The sequence below is a fragment of the Ricinus communis genome, chromosome 2, assembly GCF_019578655.1.
Source record: "Ricinus communis isolate WT05 ecotype wild-type chromosome 2, ASM1957865v1, whole genome shotgun sequence".
NCBI lineage: Eukaryota > Viridiplantae > Streptophyta > Magnoliopsida > Malpighiales > Euphorbiaceae > Ricinus > Ricinus communis.
The window spans coordinates 10075686-10097354 of NC_063257.1; the positions used below are offsets into that span (position 1 = coordinate 10075686).

The window sequence follows — 21669 nt, forward strand, 5'->3', positions numbered from 1 at the left end:
TTATGATTAAAATACTAATTAGTACTAAATTATTATATAATATGCAAATGTAAATTAAATTAGATTTTTACTTTTCTATTATTACTTAGAGATGTATAACAAAATAAATAAATAAAAAAGACCAGTCTTTATACTAATTGACTAGAATTTATAATATTTATAAATCGAACAAAAATTTGAAACAAAAAAAGTTAGATTCTCAGTAATTTTAAATGATAAAAGAATTCTCTTATTTTGTTACCTGTTTCACCTGTGAAGTGCCTTAAAATCATATAGACTTCTTGAAAATTTTTATGTTTCTCCAGACAGCAAATTCCAACAAAAGAATCATAGATTTGTTGCAATTGTGAGTTCTAACAATCTCCAGGCATGCCACTCCATTTTCTTTTCCCTGCCAAGTTCAGGGACTCGTGAAGAAAGGCTATTTAAACGGTCTCGAAAAAATGACAATGCCAAATGGAAATACAGGGAAACAAATGGACTCTTCCTCACATCACATAACATAACCAGGAGGTCCCAGCAGAACTAAACTAAAACGGCAATCTTACAAGAATTAAAACCAACTTCACATTTCATTCCAAAGCAACACGTTTAGCAAATTAAAGAAAGTATCAGAATCCACGGTTCACTGCTGTAATTTTTATTACTCTAAGATAACAAGTGTTCCTGTTTGCCAACAATAAACATTGAAGACTAGCTGAAAAAGAATAACCAAAACAACCCGACTTAGGAAAACCGAATCCAAATCCAAACTTGTTTCTCTTATTGCATCAAAGCTTTGTGTATCACGAATCAGCCAGAAGCAGTCTTTCTCTGCTGGAAAATGACAGCGTAGATTGGAACAGCGACACCAATACTGAAGGCAGTGAAGACAGCAAGAGGCATTTTGATTTTCTGGTATTTCATCCTGTCCAAGTTGTACATGTGCTTTGCATGAAGATAGTATTCAGCATCATTATGTGCATGACTTCCATGACCTCCCCCCATCCTCTTCACTCCTGTGGAGTGAAGGCCTCTATTTGCTGTCATGCATCACAATTTACTTCTATTAGTTCAGCCTAATGCCATATGAAACAGACATTCAAAACCACTTGCCAAGGGTAATAAAGAACAGTTCATTTCTTGTTCTAAAAAAAAACTAAAAGAAGGTTTATTTTTCAATTAAGTAAGTTCGACGGTTCTTGAAATCCTTTGGAAGTCACATCACAAAAACCAGCTCATTACTGCCACAAGAACCTGTACCGACATTTATCAAAGCATGTTACACTTTTCCAGAACAATGTATATCAAAATGGAGAACTTGGTTCTTCAGCGGAGACATAACTTTATTTTGGTAAACATTAATATTTACACACTCATAAATATGAAAAGACCCAAAAAAACAGAGAGAGCAAAAAGAAAGGGAGGAAAAGAAGTTGGAGAGTTCGGAAAAACAATCCATTTTCTTCCGGTGATCAACTGAAGGAGAACAACTATGACTTGAAAAAGATGCCCACTGGTGTTGATAACCACTAAACTCAAAAATCATAAATATTTCTCTCATCTCAAAGACAACATACAATAACAAGTTCAACTTGTGTTTTTCACTTCAATATATGCCGAAAATGGCAGAACACACACATACACACTTCTCATAAATAACACTGAGGAAGCTGCATATCAAGTGCTTCATAAATTCAAGCCCTATAGAACTATTTGAAAGTTATATCAAGTCCACCAGTAAGCAGGTAAAAGCTCCCTTGTATATCTGATTAGTTTTCAGTGTAAGGCTCAAAAGTATGTGCTCAGAGAGGTAACATGCTGGTGCTCGAATCATAAGTCATCTCCATTCTAGATGAAATACATTACCTTGAAAAGCCCTTAGGTTTAGATAAGATTTTTAAGAGTATGGGTCTAAAAGGAGATGACAAACAATTCTACTGAGTCCATATATAGCAGCACTACCAGATACCATAAACTGAAATATTTCATGTGGCATTACAAGAAAGAAGCACGCTAAGTAGGCACAAGGGCATCATTTTTATGTTTCTAAGTAGATAAATATTTTCAGGGGAAATTAAATATGAATTAGATAGTAAATCAACTGCTAGCCAGTATGTATTTGGGTGTGTGTCCCCCTTGCAAAATCCCAATGACATTAGGTTTCTTCAACTTAAACAATTGACAAAAGAACAATATTCAGTCTCAACAACATAAAATAACTGTGGGCCATAGTGAAATAATAAAGCATGGAAACAGACACGAAGAGTTCTCGTAGGCAAATGGGTACCAGCATCAATCCTAGCTTTACAAATTGAATAAGCATCCAGCCAAGCCATTAACAATCCATCAATCAAACAAGCTTAATATCTCATCTAATTATCTGCGCTCTGCCCAATTAATGAAGTATCAAGGATTGAAATTCATCAAAGAAGAGCATAAAAATCACAATTTTATGCAATTACAAAACTGATAATGTACCCATAAGAAATCGAATTTAACAATGATTTTTAACTTTTTTTTTTATTTACGAGAGTGCAAATCTTCATCAAACAGAACTGACCAATTATGAAGAACCCACTACAGAATTAACTCTCACTTCCCGGTAATAGCTCAAAAACTTTCTCAATATCAGGATCTCAGAATAACACACACATACAAAATCTATTATCAGACATCTAACTAAACCATCAGATCAAAAAAAAAAAAAAATCATAACCCAAAACCAAACAAGCGAAAAAAGAGCATTTAACCCAAAAAAAGAAAAAAAGAAAAAAAGAAAAAAAAAAAGAAGAAGCCCTAGATTGGAGCCTGAAAGAACGAACCTGACTTGGATAATACCGACTGAGAAGCTGATAATAGCTTCGAGGCAGATCTGAGACCGTTGTTCAATGCCATAATCAGGACTTAATCTTCAAAATCAGGTGGCTCTGCAGAAGAAATGAAGATAGAATTACTTCTGAATTTTGACGAGGGTTCTCTCCCTTTCTTTTTCTATAAACAGTTTTGGTTACTTCTGTACCTTTGCAGCACGTGTAAATCACATGACGCCTGCTTTTTGTAGGGCTGCTGAGTTTGTGCGGGCCGGATTTAAGATCTGCCTCGGCCGAGTTAGCGTTGCTAAACCCAACAGCCCATTGCTGCCTGTATTTTTTGATAATACTACGATAGCTTCCAATAATACAAATCACATTCTATTAAACTTTTCATAACTGTTATATTTGATTATTCATCTTAATTTAATCATTATTTTTTAAAATATGTTAAATAATTATAAAATATTAATAAATTTATTAAATTAAATCTATAAACTCATTACATATTATTAATTATAATTAAAATAATAATTAAAATCACGCAATAAACTCGATAGATTTTAAATACAAAATAATTGAAACAAATCCTCACTCGAACAACTTAAATAAAGTATTTATTAAAAAATTTGAATAATATCAAATATTAATCGACTGTATATGGTAACAGTTAAGTAGATGACGTTCTACCAATTTAAACTCAGTTTTTAAGGTATGATACGTAAATTGGCCTTATCTGTTACTTACTTTTACAGAGAAAAAGGTGTATGCTTGATGTGTATTATACTGGAACTGTTAATACATTGACGTTTGGGAATATTTTTATCACATCTCTTATCTCCATTCTATCTCTCGGATGCTTCATTGAACATACAACTCCAATTTCTAGAGCAGATATAATCCAGTCCTTTCTTAGAGCAGGTATAATGCAGTCCTCGGCTAGAATCCTGGCATCCACAATATTCATCACTCTGTTATGAAAAGATCTTTTAACATAAGTATGAAGGTCCAGATCGTCTTTAAAAGACTCATCAGTTGGTTTCTTTCCTGTCAACATCTCTAGTAACAAAACCCCATAGCTATATACATCTCCCTCTCTTGAAACTGAGCCACTCGTGCCATACTCTGCCAATAGCATAACATATTGTCAAAACAGCTGGCCATTATTCGTTTTGTTTACCTCCCATGGCAATGAATAAATCAATTACAGCATAAGAAAATACGTACCTGGAGCAATATAGCCAACAGTACCTCTAACTCCATGTGGTTGAGTCTCAATGGGAATTGAAGAGCCAATCACGGCAAGACCAAAATCCCCAACATGAGCAGTCATCTCCTCATCCAAAAGAATATTACTAGGCTTTAGATCTCCATGTATAATTGTTGATGGGCTGCCATTATGAAGATAGTCAATTGCATGAGCAATATCAACAGCAATTTTAAGTCTTTGTCGGAGGTTCAGATTTCCTGATTCTCTTTGTTTTCTATCCTTCTCTCTGCCACTAGTATGCAACCATCTCTCCAAGCTTCCATTGGCCATGAATTCATATATAAGAGCTTTGAAATACTTGCCTTCAGATTCTATTGAGCAGATACTCACTAGCTTCAGGATATTGCGGTGCCTAATGCTTCCAAGAGTTTGGCATTCTGCAATGAAACTTTTATAAGCTCCTCTCCGTTCCATGTTTAATACTTTTATTGCAACTTCCATCCCTACTTGCTGAAGAGTTCCTTTATAAACAGAGCCAAAACCACCAATACCAATTATGTTGGCCTTAGAGAATCCATTAGTGGATTCAAGGAGTTGCTCATAGGATATTCTTCGATATTGGCGATCAACTGATGGGACAAAAATGTTCTTCATATTTCTTTTCTTATACCAACAAGTTAAGAAAAAAACCACAAATACTACCACAGCCACCAGTGGAATCGTGACTTTCATTGCCAAGGAGATGTTATTTTTATTGAAGTTTGGTGAGAGGCAGGAGTGAATCTTCATTTCTGCAATGCCTCCACAGAGACCATTATTTCTTGACAATGAAACAGCACTTCCACTTAGAAAGACTCCATGTTCTGGAACCTCCCCATGAAGCTGATTAAAAGACAAATTCAAGTAATACAAGCGGTTAAGATCAGCTAATGATTCTGGGATCAGCCCTGAAAAATTGTTTTGCGAAATATCCAGCTGTTGTAAACCTTGTAAAGCATTTAAATCTTGAGGTATCTGTCCTTCAAATGAATTACCTTGAAGGTACAGTTGTTCTAAACTTGAACACTTGCAAATAGAGTTTGGAATCATACCAGATAATCTATTATTAGATAAATCCAATTTTGCTAGATTATGCAGCAAACCAACTTCTGATGGAATATGACCAGAGAGTGCATTACCAGCTAAACTGAGGGAAACTGAAAGTGAGGAAAGGCCAATAACCTGTTTGGGTATTGAACCAGTGAGACTATTATGAGAGAGATCTAACTCAATCAAGTTCTTGCAACTGCCAAGACTTGGAGGTATGCTTCCATTTAGATTGTTGAAGTGCATGTAGAGTGAACTCAACATAGATAAATTACCAAGTGAAGATGGTATAGTTCCTGCGATTTTGTTCTGGAACAAAGACAAAACTTCTAACCTTTGAAATTTGTCAAAATTAATAAGAATAGGACCCGTGAGGTGATTCATTTCCAATAGAAAATGTCGCAAATTAGAAAGGTTTTCAACAGCCATGGGAATTGTACCATGCAATTCATTTTGTGCCAGATCCATAACCTGCATTTGTTTTGACAGATTGGCTATGGACATAGGAATAGACCCCCTGAGAAAATTAGAACGTAAACCAATAATGCTTAACATGGAGCAATTCGTTAGAGAATCAATGAAACTCAAGTCATCTTCAAGCTGATTAAAGTGAAATTCTACAACTCGAAGATGTAGTAGCTTTCCAAGATCTCTTGGAATCAATCCCGTAAGATGGTTGTTGGAAGAAGCTATTTCTTCAAGCTTGGAAGCGTTCGACAATGAGATTGGGATAGGACCTGAAAAGTTGTTAATGAAATACAAGTAAGGTTAATTCAGGAAGTGTGAGATGCTAATCCATAATAATCATGACATATGGGAGAGATGCTACCCTGCTGGCGGTTAAATTCCATTTCATTCAATAACACTGGAGATGTTGAAGAGGCCAATTAGAAAATTTTCACTAAAATATTCTAAGTTGTCCAGTTGAGAAATCTCCTCTGGAATAATTCATTGCAAGTTGTTTCTTGCTAGAGATGTTTGCCAGAGAGATTAGAGACAATGAAAGGAAGATGGAACTTTTCCTGTGAGAATATTTATTTCAGGCCAAGCCTAGAGCTCCAAGATTTGTTAAAGAGCCAAGCTCAGCAGGTATGTCTCCCAGAAGCTTGTTATCAATGAGATTAAGATATTTGAAATATGAACAACGGGATAGGTTGGGTGGGTACGCTACCTTGTAGTGAATTGCTGCTCAAAATAATACATCGTAAGTGGCGCAAATGACCAATTTCTTGTGGAATATGGTGATGGAGGCTATTGTTTCTGAAATTGATGTACCTGAGAAGGGATAGATTTCCTATATGAGAAGAGAGTGAGCCTACCAAGGCTTGTGATCTTAGGTTTAAGGCTATGACCCTGTCAGGATGCTCTCGACTACATGTAACGCCATACCAATCACAGAAGTGCACAGAATCATTCCAGGAATTCAAGACGCCAAATGGATCTCGTAGGATTGATTCTTTGAAAGATATCAAAGCAAGTCGATCAGTCTCATTTTGCGAGCAACAGGCTGGGTTGAAGGACCAGAATAAGAACCAGAACAAGAGCCACCACTTAGTTTCCATTGCTCCCTCCTCGTAAGAGAGAAATGTAAAGAGAGCACCACAGACAAATTAAGAAAGTTATACAGTCAACGAACTGATTATGAATAATCTTACATGTATAATCCTAGAAAACAATTATTCAGATTTCATAAAAATAATTGCAAAATAATATACCAAATAGGTCCAAAAAAGATATGATAAAACTGTTAATTACAACTATCAAACCCCAATTTTGAGCAAATTGAAACCATACTTACACTAGCAGTATTTCTTTGTTCACCTGTTTAAGTTTGAAGTGAAAAGCAAAGCAATGGAAGTCTGAATCGCAGACACAGAAAAGAAGACGAAGTTGCGGGAGAAACATATACAGAGGACAAGGTTCAATTTTGACCCCTTTTTTTTACCGCTTTCAGCCAATTTATCATATTGCTTAGCTGATTATTGAATTTTTCAATCCTTTAAAAAGAGTGACTTTTTACACACTCAACAACGTCAAAATTACAAATCTAGAATCAGAAGTTTTGTCCAATATTGAAGTGCCAAAAAGATGAATGGACTTTAATGACCAAAAATGAGCCTAATTACCTAAAAGTCCTTATATTTTGAGTTTTTTTCTAAATTATCCAATTCTTTTAGATTTATCACAACAATTACTATTCTTACATAATTTTTTCTATCATGGGATCCCGACAAATTTAAAAGAAAAATTCAGTTACAGTACACATACGTGGTACCTGAGCAACTTAAGACAGAAAAAGAAAGCCATGTCAGCAAAATGAATTATTTACATGGAGAATTGATAAAAACGGTGAGTTTTTGAGTAAAAATCAAAACTTTTCCTTGAACACATAAACAAGCGACAGAAAAGCAAGAAAATATTTGGGAGAAAGTCATTGATTCTACCTTGCTTTCCTTTCTAAACGATGGCGCTCTCTGCAACCATCATAACTCCTCTTCTTCGCTTGCCTAATCGACACAATACATCATCATTTTCACCTCTAAATTCTGTTTCTCACTGATTCTACAGTTTAAATCTTAACCGTGCATCGCTCCTCTCCGTTTGGTCATCGGTTTCCTCTCTTAGTAAATTCAATTTTATTTTACCGATTTAGGTTACTGTTTTTAAAATTTATTTGTTGATTTCTAGTCGGTGCAGCAGCAACACCAGCGAGTGAGATAATTGCATTGTCGATTTCAATGACAGAGAACGTGTTGAATTATTTGAATAAGGTGAGGAAAGATCAAGATGAAGATTTGTGCTTGAGAATTGGAGTTAAACAATGAGGTCTTTGGCATGTCAATCAGCTAGTATCAGTGGCAATCCGATAGAGTTTCACTGCACGGAAAGTAGAAAATGTGAGGGATTCAAGGATTGTGTTGAGGATAGTTCTTGTGGTAAGTAGGATTGGATTGGGTATTGGACTGAATGGCTCTATTTTCGTTTCTTTCATTTGGAAGAGGATGTCTTGCTGCTAAGTACGGCAGAGAAAGAGAAATAAAATGAAGGGAAGAGAAAAATCATAAAAAGGAACTACCTGTGATTTTCGGACTTCCATCGCTGGTGGCTTCACCAGTGACTGCTCCTTCTTCGACCATCATTGAGTCTCTCTGCTATCGCCTCCTACATTTTCGCCTGCTTCATTTGTTCCTCCTCCTATTATCTCTACTCCACCATCTGAAGCTCCTGGTCTTACTCAAAGCGGTGTCATTTCGAATAGCTCTGGTGCCATATATGCAAACACTAGCCGGATTTATCACTAAACATCGTCAGAATTCCAAAATAGAAAACAAAATGAAAGAACGGTGATTATTGTGCAATTTTTGACAGAACTGGACAATTCAGAAAAGACTCTCAAAGTTCAGGTATTTATAGGTGATTAGGCCAGAAAATGGAGGCTCAAATGAACCTTACTCCCTCTCTCTAGAGAGAGCAAGGAATCGTAGTTTCTAGGAAATGGATGCGGGTTCCTTCTTGCATAAAATTAACAAATCCGTGTTATTTACTTAATTAATTTTTCTCTGTTTTATTGTGTTTCTTTTTCATGGTTTAAGTACCCATCCCTGTCCAACTTGTTATCAGTAATAGCAATTCTCTTAAAAATAATTATTATATGTAAAATCAAATAAAATGAGATATAAAAATAAATCTCAATATCCTCCTCAAAATGTTTTTATTTTTTATTTTTTTCAATACATTTATTTTTATTCATGTGAGAGAACGCATAGGTAGACGTTTTTTTATGCTCGCTATAAAAGTAAAGACTCACGTAGTATAAAAGAAATCACTTAAACTTAAAACTTCTTAATTTTAAAAGATTCTTAATTTAAAAAACAAATGCTCTTTCCGTCTCGGTTACATATCAAAATTATACATTTTTAGCTGACATACATGATAGTTCTAGAGTAGAATATTATCTTATATATTTTATCTAAAACAATTATCTCGTATTTTATAATAAATCAATTTCGTGAGAGGAATAAAGAATGTAATTTTAGTATATATTTTATTATTAAGAATATGATTAGTGCATATAAACGGAGAGATGAAGTGGATAGACATCACTCTTAAATATGGGTTTTACATATACATGATCAGTATTCACTTCTAAATGTTCCTAGAATTATTAATTGTTTTGCTAAAACATGTGGATAAAGAGAATAACCCTTGGAGTTGACTGATATCTTATTTTCATGAAAATGATTGGACCAGGTAAATTCTGCATGGTGGAATAGTGTGTTCAACTAGAAATGTAAGAAAAGAAATTAAGATGAAATTAATAATTAAAAAATATTACAGATCAGAGTTTGACTCACAAACATTTTTTATGTACTCTTTATAAAATATAATAGTTTAAAAGGTCTTATATTTTCGTTTTTTTTTTTTTAATTTTCTATGATTGGATATGTACCTCTGCAGCACGTGTAAATCACGTGATCTGTAGTTCTTTTGGACCGGATTTATTCTTTTTGGGGCAATGATATCCAATCTGGTCCAGGTCTAGGCCTAGTTAACCCAGTAGCCTATCACTGTGCCTAGACATGTATTTAGTCCAAATGGAGACTGATCCCTCAAAAACTACCATACCAAAATTACTGCTCAGTAACTTTGCCAATTGAAAATCGACAAAATCTAACTTCAGAATTTGACCTTAATTGACCTTCAAATCAAATGCTTTTCTTGTCTTTCACAAAATTGAAATATATTCAAATATTGTATTCTGAGAAAATAGTAGATGTACTTCAAATCCTTATTTTATTTTAATTTTTTTTGTTTTCCAGTGAATAAATTATTGGTAAATGGCCACTAATGATTTTGGTCTAATTTGTTGCTTACTTTCACATAGCAGCTGCTGATTTGTGTTCTTCTGAAATTGCTGTTTCACACTGTACCTGACTGGAACACCATAACAACCGTACTTAGTTTGATAACATTGCTATTTGATACTTAGAATTAGTTTGGATTGTGGGAGCTGCTTGGACTCCAATCTGATAAGCATTCCTTGTCCGTTTCTTCAGTCTTTCCTTCTGATAAGAATCTTTAATCTTCTGCAATTCACTTATTGCACCTCTCATCTCCATTCTTTGTCTTTGTTGTTCCATGGAGCATGCTACTCCAATTCTCAGTACAGAGATGATGTAGCCCTTGAAGCTCACCCCTTCATCTCCTGAAAGAATTCTTGGGTCCACGATCTCCATTACCCTGTGAGGAAAAGATGTCTCAACAAAAGTATGAAGGTTTAGATCATCTTTGAAAGACTCATCAGTTGGTTTCTTTCCTGTAAACATCTCTAATAGCAGAATCCCATAGCTGTAGACGTCTCCCTCGATAGAAGCTATGTCGCCTATACCATATTCTGCAAAATTGATGCATAAGTAAATAGCATAAGAAATTGTACAATTCGAAACAAGTTTAAATGCTTTAACTGTGAATTGGGTTCCTGAAAGACACAAGCTTGCCAGAGGAAAAGCAAACAATTCACAATATCATGTCATGAAAAGGAAAAATAGGTAGCAGAATGAGCAGAGCAACTAACAACAAACACATTGTTCCAATAATAATGAAAAAAGAAAATGTCAATGGACGGAATTCAGGTTTTAAAAAATGTAAATAGACGAATAAAAGATTCTTTTTTCTTCTTTAGAAAGAAAATGTACCTGGAGCGACATAGCCAATGGATCCCTTCATTACTCCAGAAGTACTCCGACATTGTTGAATCTCACCAGAAACTGAAGACACAATCCTAGCCAAGCCAAAATCTCCAATGTTGGCTGTCATCTCTTCGTCCAAAAGAACATTACTTGGCTTTAGATCACCATGTATAATTGTTGATAGGCTACCACTATGAAGATATTCAATTGCGGTGGCAATATCAATAGCTATGTTGAGCCTTTCTAGTGGTGTCAGATTTCTAGATTCTGTTTCTCGTCCATCATCTCCCGCACTATGAGCATGCAACCATCTCTCCAGGCTTCCATTAGGCATAAATTCATATATTAGAGCTCTGAAATCATTTCCTTCAAAGTCAATGCTAGAGCAGACACTTAGTAGCTTCAAGAGGTTTCTGTGCCTAATGCTTCCAAGAGCTCGGCATTCTGACAGGAAACTTTTTGACGCTCCTCTTTGTTGCAAGTTTAGAACTTTCACAGCCACCGTCATCTCTACTTGCTCAAGAAAAGCTTTATAGACAGAGCCATAACTACCAAGACCAATAATATTGGCCATAGAGAATGCATTCGTCGCTTTGAAGAGTTCTGCATAGGAAATTCTCATAAACTGGTGCTCAGGAAATGGCACAGAAATGTTCTTTCTCGACTTTCTTTTCCGAAGCAAGTAAACTGAAAAACACACCAAGAGAGCCGAAAATGTTGTAGCAATGACCACTGCAATTACTACTTTCACTTTTAAGGAGACTTTCTTCTTCTTGGAGTTTGGGAAGAGGCAAGAAGGATGCTTCATTTCAGTGATACCTCCACAGAGACCACTGTTCCCCACCAATGAAACAGCACTTGCATTTAAGAATATGCCATTTTCTGGAACCTTCCCTTGAAGCTGATTGAAAGATAGATTCAAATAGTTCAGCCAATGTAATTCTGTTAAGGAATCTGGAATTGGACCTGAAAAATTATTGCGTGAAATATCCAGCTCCTGCAAACCTTGTAATGCACCTAAAATTTGAGGGATTTCTCCTTCAAATGAATTTCCCTCTAAATGTAGCTTTTCTAAACTCATACACCTGGAAATGCTGTTGGGAATCACTCCAGATAATCCATTATCAGATAAATCCAACCGTATCAAATTTTGCAGCAAACCAACTTCTGATGGGATAGGACCTGTAAGCGCATTAGAAGCTAAAAGAAGGGAAATTGAAAGGGAGGAAAGGCCAATAACTTGTTTGGGTATTGAACCACTGAGATTATTTAGAGAGAGATCCAATTCAATCAAATTTTGACAATCACCAAGACTTGGAGGTATACTTCCCTGTAAATTGTTGCCCCCCATGTACAGAGCAGTCAGCATAGACAAACCTCCAATTGAAGATGGAACACTCCCAGTGAATTTGTTGCTATGCAAATCCAACAGTTGCAGCTTTGGAAATTTCTTGAAATCAATAAGTATGGGGCCAGTGAGATTATTGCTAGCAAACTGGAAGAATCTTAGATTAAGGAGATTTTCAATACCCTGGGGAATGGTATTTTTTAACTGATTATCTGACAAGGCTATAGCCATCAAGTCTTTCGAGAGGTTGGCAATGGAATTGGGCACGTTCCCTTGGAAAAGATTGGATTGCAAGTCTAGAGCTGTCAAACTAGAACAATTAGTTAGAGACTCAATGAAACTTAAGTCGTCTTGTAGTTGATTAGAAGAGCAATCTAAATACAAAAGACGCTTCAACATTCCAAGGTCTTTGGGAAATAACCCAGAAAAAGCGTTCATAGAGAAACCCATTTCGGTAAGGCCAGAAGCATTTGATAATGAAATCGGTATAGGTCCCGTTAATTTGTTGAAGTTTACTGAAAGGTACCATAGCTTGGGAAGAGTGAGGCCTATATTAGAGGGAATGCTGCCATGCAGTTGGTTAAAACCCATTGAGAAATACTGAATGCTAGAGATGTTGAAGAGTCCACGAGGAATCTCGCCACTAAGATTATTTTCTTGAAACATCAAATATTCCAAGTTCTTAAGTTGAGAAATTTCCTCTGGAATCTGTCCTTGCAGGCTATTTGACATCAGGGAGATTTGCCAAAGAGATGAAAGATTCATAATCGAAGGAGTTATAGTTCCTGTGAGGTTATTTTTGCCCAAGCCTAGAGCTCCAAGCTTTGGTAAAGATCCAAGCTCCACAGGTATGTTACCCACCAGCTTGTTGTCAATCAGATTAAGCTCCATAAGGTCCAAACAATAAGATAAGTTGGTGGGTATGTTACCTTGGAATGAATTGTTGCTCAGAATAATATATTTCAGGCGGCGCAGACGACCAATCTCTTGTGGAATTTGACCATGAAAGCTATTATTTCGAAAATCAATATTCTTGAGGAAGGAGAGATTTCCAATATGCGGTGACATTGTTCCTACCAAGCCCTGAGACTTCAGGTTCAAGGCTACCACCCTGTCAGGATGTCGGCGACTACATATAACACCACGCCAATGACAGAAATGCATGGAATCGTTCCAAGAGCTTAAGACTTGAAAAGGGTCTTGTTGTATGGCATCTTTAAAGGATATTAAAGCAAGTCTGTCGGTCTCATTTCTCAAGCAAGTGGTGAAATTGAACGAGCACAACAAGCACCAGTAGAGAGAGACGTGCAGTGATCGCCACTTAATTGCCATATCTTTTGGCTAATGGTGAGTTTAGCCACTTAGTGCAAGTGGCAGCTATTTCTGAACCTATTGTAAATGAATCAATATATAGGAATGGCAATGGGCGGATTTGCTCTTCCTCGTTCCCGCCCCGTCAAGGACCAGGCGGATATGGACTAAAAACAAAGACAAATCGGGTGAGGTAATACCTACTATATTTATTATATATATTTTTATATTAATAATATATTTTATTAATTTTTTAAATATATTTATTTAATATTTTAATTATTATTAAGTATAATTAAAAATTTATATTTAAAAAATATTTAATAGTTTTTATTTTCCATCTCATGAAAACTTTTTTCGCTCCACTTAGTCCTTATAATTGGAACAAGAGAATGTTGTTTTGTTGATATTATTACCATTATTCGATATTGAATCATCCATAATGATCAAAGTCGAATCGTGAGGCTATTAACGAAGCAAATTCAATGAAGCAACAGCTGGCACCATAAAGAAATGACCATAAACTAGAGAGTCTTAGAGCAATTAAAATCATTTTTGCACAAATAAAATAAAAAATAAAAGAAAAAAATAGAAAATACGTATATGTGAGTCTAATTTAATTAGACTATTAAAAAACTATTCAAAAGGATACAATCTATAAAGGTTTTTTCATTCTTTGTGCATAAATCCCTGTAAGGATTTCGTGCAGTTTCAGTGGTTCTTCTTTAAATTATTAAATAATCTAATAACCATTATTCTTTTATCTTTAAAAAAAATGAAAATTTTAAAAGTTACATTTATTTATTTATATTTTATAAATAAATATATATATATATATATATATATATATATATATATATCTAGAGGTACGAGACAAATTAATATCTCTATCAATATATTTACATCGTTAATAAGATCGTAAGCGCATTCTTACTAAAAAAATAGAATTTCAAGTCTATTAAGTGTCTTGCGTATCAATTGGGTTAGAAATAAAGCATGAAGAAGCTTTCCAAAGATGGAAGCAATAGCCAATTTTTTAAAAAAGTAAATTTTATAGTTATTTTATTTTAAAATAAAGTAATCACACTTTATTTATGCACCAATAAAATAATAATTATTTATATAATTTTATAAAAAAATTAGTAATTTGTAATTATAGGTTATCAATTAAAATGAACTTTGTTAAAGCAATATAAGATAATTTTAAAAATTCATACACCCTTAAAAATATAGAAAGAATAATTTAATTTGTAAAAAAAAAAAAGGGAAGATTATTGTCATTTTTTTGCAATTCAGCAATTATAAAAAAAATTTAATATTTTTTATAAATTTATCAATTTTCATAAATCATTAAATTTCACAAAAGTTATCATTTTTTTATAATATCATTCATTTTTCTTGCAACTAGTTTCACTTATGAGAATTAATATAATTTGCGAAAAGATACGAAGATAATTGTCATTTTTTGTAATTTAGCAATATATTTTGTAATTACAGAAAATTTATTATTTTTCTTATTTTTCATAAATTATTAAATTTCACAAAAAGTATTATTTTTCATAATATTATTCATTTTTTCGCAACTAGTAACACTTATGAAAAATTAGTATAATTTATAAAAAAAATATGACTTTTCGTAATTTAGCAATAAATTTCGCGATTACGAAAATTACTATTACAAAAAATTTAATATTTTTCGTAAGTTTGTCAATGTTTTTATAAATCATTAAATTTCATAATAGTAATCATTTTTTCATAATATCATTCATTTTTTCGCAACTAGTAATACTTATGAAAAATTAGTATAATTTATAAAAAATATGAAAAATATTGTCTTTTTTCGTAAAATATTAATTAATTTTGTAACTATAAAATTATAAAGGGCTCAACACGTTGCTAGCTATTTTTATTTATAAAATTTAAAGAATAAGATTTAAACTAATTAAGAATCAATAGTAATATTTTAAGAAAAATATATTTTTTTAAATAGAGCTAAATTTATTATTTTTAATAAATAATGAATTATTAAAATATTTATATTGTAGTGAAATTATTAGGAAGTACACTGATTTTGGTTTTGAGTTGAACGTTTCCCAAAACTAGACAGTGCAAAGAATTGAACGTAATTAGCTGGAAAGATTGTTGATTAATTAAATGAAATCCGAAGCTAGTCGTTGACGATTGACTTTGAATTTTCAGAGTCCAGTTTGGCAAAGGCAGCAACAAACAGTCAGCAGACGGAGTCAAATACAATAAACCATATATGCATTTATTAACTGGAAACTTCCTCTTACCCAGGAAAAAAATATATAAATAAAATAGTAATCATCTGATTTAATTTAATTAAAAATTTAAATTTAAATTTTAAATATATAATCGCGCTAAAATTTTATTATATTTTAGATGTTTGTTTTGTTTTGTAAAGTATCAATATACTATTACTGTATTCATCAATTGACTCTTGTCTTGCTAAAAAATGGAATAATAATAATAATAATTTTAGTTTTTTAGCTTTTTTTATTTTAGTTTTTGTATTATTACTTTTTTCAATTAAGTGTTTAATTCATATATATTATGATTTTTTTTTTATAGATTTTACATGTTAAAATAATAATTTAATTTATTTTAGACATAAAAAAACCTAAATATTCTTAATTTCTCATTATTTATAATTTTTTTATTTTTTTATTAAGTCTTGTTTTAACACTAAAAATTTCTTTGGAAATTTTCATAGCAGCATGGAAAAATACTTACATAGCAATTGGGATTCTGAAAGACAATTAAAAGCCATATATACAAAGTAAGAAGCCAGATATTATTAATTTGAGATACACATTACAAGCAGATGGCTTTTATTTATTGAGTTTAAAAAAATCCACATATCATCGTGTAATTGATTCAGTGGATATTGTGGTAGACTGGGTCTCTTTAATAATTTCTGGAGTTTAGATATATCCAAAACTGAGCCACTAAAAGTCAGAGTTGCTTGGACCTCCAATCTAATAGGCCTTCCTTTGCCTTTCAATTTAATAAGAGCCTTTGACATTTTTGCAATTCCTTTATCACATCTCTCATCTTCATTCTATCTCCTGGTTGTTCAATTGAACATGCAACTCCAATTCTTAGAGCATAAATGATGCTGTCCTTAGAAAATCTCCCTGCATCATCTTCAGAGACAATTCTGACATCCACAATGTCCATCACTTTGTCATGCAAAGATCTCTCAATAAAAGTATGAAGGTTTAGATCATCTTTAAAAGACTCATCAGTTGGTTTCTTTCCTGTAAACATCTCTAGTAACAAAATCCCATAGCTGTATACATCTCCTTCTATTGAAACTGAGTCACTCATGCCATATTCTGTTAAATAGATAAACTCTATTAACTAGCATAACAAATTGTCAAAAAAGATGAATGTAATTTATTTATATACCATGGCTTTGAATATAAATTAGTTCATCATTTTTTTTTTGACAACAACTGTACTTATCGTACTTAGTGCGAAGGAGAATGGTTTATTTTTTCCATAAAGCAAATTAAAAGGAATAATATGTACCTGGAGCAACATAGCCAACAGATCCTCTAATTGCTATGGAACTACTTCCATGTGGTTGAGTCTCAATGGACATTGAAGAGATGACCTTAGCCAGTCCAAAATCCCCAATATGAGCAGTCATCTCATCATCCAAAAGAACATTACTGGGCTTTAGATCACCATGAATAATTGCTGATGAGCTACCATTATGAAGATACTCAATTGCCGAAGCAATATCAATGGCAATATTCAGTCTCTGCATTAGTTTCGGGTTTCCCAACTCTCTTTGTTCTGTTCCTTCCCCTGCATGCAACCATTTCTCCAAGCTCCCATTGACCATGAATTCGTATATGAGAGCTTTGAAATCATTTTCTTCATAGTCGATGCTGGAGCATACACTAAGAAGCTTTAGCAGGTTTCGATGCCTAATGCTTCTGAGAGCTTGACATTCTGACATGAAACTACTTGAAGCTCCTCTTTGTTGCATGTTTAATACTTTCACTGCTACTTCAATCCCTTCTTGCTCAAGAGTACCTCTATACACAGAGCCATAACTACCAACACCAATTATGTTGGCTTTGGAGAATCCATCCGTGGCTTTGAATAATTCAGTATAAGATATTCTCAGAAATTTGTGCTCAAACGATGGCGTGGAAATATTCTTCTTTCTCGACATTCTTTTCTGATGCCAGAAAATAGAGAAAAACACAAAACCAGCCAAAAATATTGCAAAAACAACCACTGGGATTATTACTTTGAGTGCAAGCGTAAGGTTCTTCTTCTTGGAGTTTGTGAAGGGGCAAGAAGGAAGCTTCAATTCAGTAATACCTCCGCAGAAACTATTATTTCCCAGCAAAGAAACAGCACTTGCATTTAGAAAGATTCCACGTTCTGGAACTTCTCCTCGAAGCTGATTAAAGGAGAGATTCAAATGCTTCAGCCCATCAAGCGCAGCTAATGAATTTGGGATTCGCCCTATAAAATTGTTACGTGAAAGATCCAAAAATTGTAAGCCCTGTAAAGCAGTTAATACCTGAGGTATCTCTCCAGAAAATGAATTCCCCTCTAGGTGAAGCTGTTCCAAACTCAAGCACTTGCCAATAGTGTCTGGAATCATGCCAGATAATCTATTGTTAGATAAATCCAGTTCTGCTAGCTTTTGCAGTGAACCAACTTCTGATGGAATAGGACCAGTAAGACCATTAAAACCTAAGTTGAGAAGAATTGAAAGGGAGGAAAGGCCAATAACCTGTCCAGGTATTGAACCAGTGAGTCTATTATAAGAGAGGTCCAACTCGATCAAGTTATGACAACTGCCAAGACTTGAGGGTATGCTCCCGTATAGGTTGTTGAACCCCAGGTAGAGATTACTCAGCATAGATAAATTACTAATTGAAATTGGAATAGTTCCTGTGAAGTTGTTCCCCTGCAAATCCAGCATTTCCAACCGTGAGAAGTTCTTGAAATCAACAACTATTGGACCAGATAGATAATTGCGGTCAAACAAGAAGAATCTCAGATTGAGGAGGTTTTCAACACCCAAGGGAATGGCATTGTGTAACTGATTATCTGACAGAGCAATATACATCAAGTCTCTGGAGAGATTCGCTATGGAACTGGGTAAGGTCCCCTGGAAAATATTGGATGCCAAATCTAAGACTTCTAAGCGGGAGCAATTTGTTAGAGAATCAATGAAATTTAAGTCATCTATCAGCTGATTCTCAGAAATGTCTACATATTGAAGATGAGGCAACAGTCCAAGGTCTTTCGGGAATAAACCAGAAAAACCGTTGGAATAAAGAGCTAATTGTTCAAGTGCAGAAGCATTTGACAATGAACTTGGTATAGCTCCAGTAAACCTGTTGAATGAGAGTTGAAGGTCAGGCCTATATCAGAGGGAATGGTGCCATGCAGTCGGTTAAAACTTGCTGCAAATATTTGAACGCTGGAGATGTTAAAGAGGCCAATAGGGATCTCACCTATTAGATTATTTGGGTAATTGTCAAAAGATTTAAGTTCCTAAGTCTAGAGATTTGCTCTGGGATTTTCCCTTCCAAGGCATTTATTGCGAGAGACAATTGCCAAAGAGATGAAAGATTCCCAATGGAAGGAGGTATACTTCCTGTCAGGTTATTTTTGGCCAAGCCTAAAGCTTCAAGCTTTCGTAAGGAGCCAAGCTCCGCAGGTATGCTTCCCACAAGCTTGTTGTCGATAATATTAAGAATTACAAGATTCGAACAATATGACAAATTTGTGGGTATATTCCCACAAAAAGAGTTGTTGCTCAGTGTTAAACATTGTAGTCGGCGCAGGCGACCAATCTCATGTGGGATTTGGCCACGGAAGCTGTTGTTTCGGAAATCAACGTACCTGAGGAAGGAAAGATTTCCTATATGAGGAGAGAGTGAGCCTACTAAGCCTTGTGATGTTAGGTTCAAGGCTATGATCCTGTCAGGATGCCTCCGACTGCATGTAACGCCATACCAATCACAGAAGTGTGCAGAATTATTCCAAGAATTCAATACGCCAAATGGGTCTCGCACAATTAATTCTCTGAAAGATATCAAAGCAAGTCGATCAGTCTCATTTAGCAAGCAAGAGGCTGGGTTGAAGGAGCAGAACAAAAAGCAGCATAAGAGAGAAACGTAAAGAGCCCGCCAGTTAGTTTCCATTGCTTCGTCAGAATCCCAACCATGAATCTGTCCTGCTCAGTGCTCCAAAATCCAAGTAGAATGAAGGAGAAGGTTTGCTCTTGTTAGTTTTTTCTCATCTGAATGAAATTCACAGATACATAATTTCGTCTCGAATCAATTGGATGTGGAACCTCATCCAGACAAAATGCAGAAATGAGGTGGAACCTTGACCTTGTGGCATGCTCACATTTGAACATGCTGCTGCATATATTGACCTTTGAATTTTCTCTGTGAGTAGGGTACTGTAACGGTCCCGTGTTTTTGGTCAATAATATAGAGGACCGCACTCAATAATATCCATGGCCAGCCCAACCGTGTAAACATAAATAACAAAATAAGACCAAAAACACGGGACCGTTACAGTACCCTACTCACAGAGAAAATTCAAAAGTCTGCTCAAAGTCTCCTCTCTCTCTCTCTCTGTACTCCAGTCATTTTCTTCCTCCACATATCACAATCCCCAAATCTACCCTTCTTCTTCTTCTTCTTCTTCTTCTTCCTCTTCAAAATCCCATCAATATTCAGCCAATCCACTCACACAGACCCACAAAAAATGGGACTCTCATCTACTGAGTTCCTTCTAAACCTCCTGCTGCTCACAGCTCTCTTCGCCATATCCACCTCAGCACCTTTCAAGTGCACATCATCGTCATCATCAACATGTCACGCCTTAATAGACTACATCCCTCCAAACACCACATCCCTCTCATCACAGCTCTCTTCGCCATATCCACCGAGTCGGATGCTGCCATCTCTTAATAGTGGTAATAAGGTTTTAATAAAACCTAAAAAATCAAAATTTCTAAAGTAATAAAAATAAAATTGATTTAAAATTATGGAGTAAATAAATTGAAACCAAAATTACATAACAAGATAAATCATTATATGTATCAATACTTTGCACTTTTATATTTTAAGTTACATATATTAAATCGAGCCTAACCCAAATTAGGAAACAAATTGAACCGAACTGAAACTAAATGAAAAAATTATTTATATTTTATTACACATATGATAAAAATATTCATGTTTTTAAACCAATCGTTATAACTTATTTTTAGTAAAATCTAATTAGATAATATAAATTATATTAATAATATTATTATGAATAAAATAGTTTCAATAATAATAACAATAATACTTGCTGCCCACCGGTTGGTCTAGTGGACAAATTTTTATATTAATCTAATAATAATAACAAAATAGTTTCAATAATAATAATAATAAGATTTGTCCTGCAATTAAAAATTTAATTTGAAACAACCCTAGAGTGGGAATTCAATAAAATTTCATCCTAAAATGAAAAACGTTTCTTCCCAGAAATCCTAAATTAAGAAAAACCCCAAAACCCTAATTCAGCATGGCTAAGCAAATCAATCTCAAGTATCATGCAATTCAAGAAGTTGAAAACAATTTTCAGGTCGAATTGGTACATTGTCTTTCAAAAACGCAATTAGCAGAAATTCTGACAAAGCCGCTTCCGAATAGTAGGCTTGATTTCTTGAAGATGAAGATAAAAATGTGCGAGGTAAATCTCAATTAAGAGTGATAGATCTATGTGAAATTGACCTTAGAGAATTCAATTCAAAATTAGCTCAACTTCCATGCAATTTCTAATGCTATTTCTTTTTTATTTTAAAGAGTATAAATTCTATAATAAAAAAAATAAATCTCAAATAAAACTTTATTAATCGACCTTAAAGAATTCAGTTCTAAGTTAGCCTAACATTTTCTGCTATATTAATGTAAGAGCATTTTTAAAATATCTTTTATTTTAAAGAGTATAATTTTATAATAAGATTTTTTTAATAATTATTTAAATATTGATTTTAATTTTATTTTTATGAATATTAATAATTTAATTTCTCTTTTTTCTTTTAAAATTTAGCTAATAAAAAAATAAAATTATGAATATTAATTAATAAAATATATTGAAATTTATAGTGTATTTATTAAACTCAAAATAGAGCGTGAAATTTAGCTCTCCAAAATAGAGAGTTAAACT

The 21669-nt window shown here is 33.9% G+C and overlaps 5 protein-coding genes across 14 annotated transcripts; all 5 read right to left on the reverse strand.

Annotated features, from left to right (window-relative positions):
- Positions 1 to 544: 544 nt before the first annotated feature.
- LOC8262702 lies at positions 545 to 3029 on the reverse strand. Its single transcript, XM_048371151.1, has 2 exons — positions 2805 to 3029; positions 545 to 1022 (listed from the first exon to the last, which is right to left on the reverse strand). The coding sequence occupies exons 1-2, from the start codon at positions 2875 to 2877 to the stop codon at positions 793 to 795; spliced, it is 303 nt and encodes a 100-aa protein (XP_048227108.1). The 5' UTR covers positions 2878 to 3029; the 3' UTR covers positions 545 to 792.
- Positions 3030 to 3383: 354 nt separating this feature from the next.
- On the reverse strand, positions 3384 to 8593 carry LOC8262703 (probable LRR receptor-like serine/threonine-protein kinase At3g47570). 7 transcript variants are annotated; one of them, XM_015723954.3, is made up of 4 exons: positions 6478 to 8593; positions 6260 to 6363; positions 4020 to 5825; positions 3384 to 3917 (listed from the first exon to the last, which is right to left on the reverse strand). In XM_015723954.3, the coding sequence occupies exons 1-4, from the start codon at positions 6648 to 6650 to the stop codon at positions 3574 to 3576; spliced, it is 2427 nt and encodes an 808-aa protein (XP_015579440.1). In that variant the 5' UTR covers positions 6651 to 8593; the 3' UTR covers positions 3384 to 3573. The 7 variants fall into 7 exon arrangements, with proteins under 7 accessions (XP_015579440.1, XP_048227105.1, XP_048227104.1 ...); XM_048371148.1 differs by having other exon boundaries at positions 6260 to 7595; positions 8165 to 8592; XM_048371147.1 differs by having other exon boundaries at positions 6260 to 7965; positions 8165 to 8592.
- Positions 8594 to 9812: 1219 nt separating this feature from the next.
- On the reverse strand, positions 9813 to 13562 carry LOC8262705 (probable LRR receptor-like serine/threonine-protein kinase At3g47570). Of its 2 annotated transcripts, XM_048370593.1 has the most exons (3): positions 10785 to 13562; positions 10406 to 10483; positions 10198 to 10329 (listed from the first exon to the last, which is right to left on the reverse strand). In XM_048370593.1, the coding sequence occupies exons 1-3, from the start codon at positions 13456 to 13458 to the stop codon at positions 10325 to 10327; spliced, it is 2757 nt and encodes a 918-aa protein (XP_048226550.1). In that variant the 5' UTR covers positions 13459 to 13562; the 3' UTR covers positions 10198 to 10324. The 2 variants fall into 2 exon arrangements, with proteins under 2 accessions (XP_015579423.3, XP_048226550.1); XM_015723937.3 differs by having other exon boundaries at positions 9813 to 10483.
- A 2669-nt stretch (positions 13563 to 16231) lies between these two features.
- On the reverse strand, positions 16232 to 19479 carry LOC8262706 (putative receptor-like protein kinase At3g47110). Of its 3 annotated transcripts, none has more exons than XM_025158705.2 (3): positions 19342 to 19479; positions 16993 to 18397; positions 16232 to 16796 (listed from the first exon to the last, which is right to left on the reverse strand). In XM_025158705.2, the coding sequence occupies exons 2-3, from the start codon at positions 18347 to 18349 to the stop codon at positions 16459 to 16461; spliced, it is 1695 nt and encodes a 564-aa protein (XP_025014473.1). In that variant the 5' UTR covers positions 18350 to 18397; positions 19342 to 19479; the 3' UTR covers positions 16232 to 16458. The 3 variants fall into 3 exon arrangements, with proteins under 3 accessions (XP_025014473.1, XP_015579442.1, XP_048227338.1); XM_015723956.3 differs by lacking the exon at positions 19342 to 19479 and having other exon boundaries at positions 16993 to 17881; positions 18005 to 18899; XM_048371381.1 differs by lacking the exon at positions 19342 to 19479 and having other exon boundaries at positions 16993 to 18897.
- On the reverse strand, positions 18931 to 19943 carry LOC107261856 (LRR receptor-like serine/threonine-protein kinase EFR). Its single transcript, XM_025158706.2, has one exon. The coding sequence runs from the start codon at positions 19641 to 19643 to the stop codon at positions 18954 to 18956; it is 690 nt and encodes a 229-aa protein (XP_025014474.1). The 5' UTR covers positions 19644 to 19943; the 3' UTR covers positions 18931 to 18953.
- Between the last annotated feature and the right edge of the window lie 1726 nt (positions 19944 to 21669).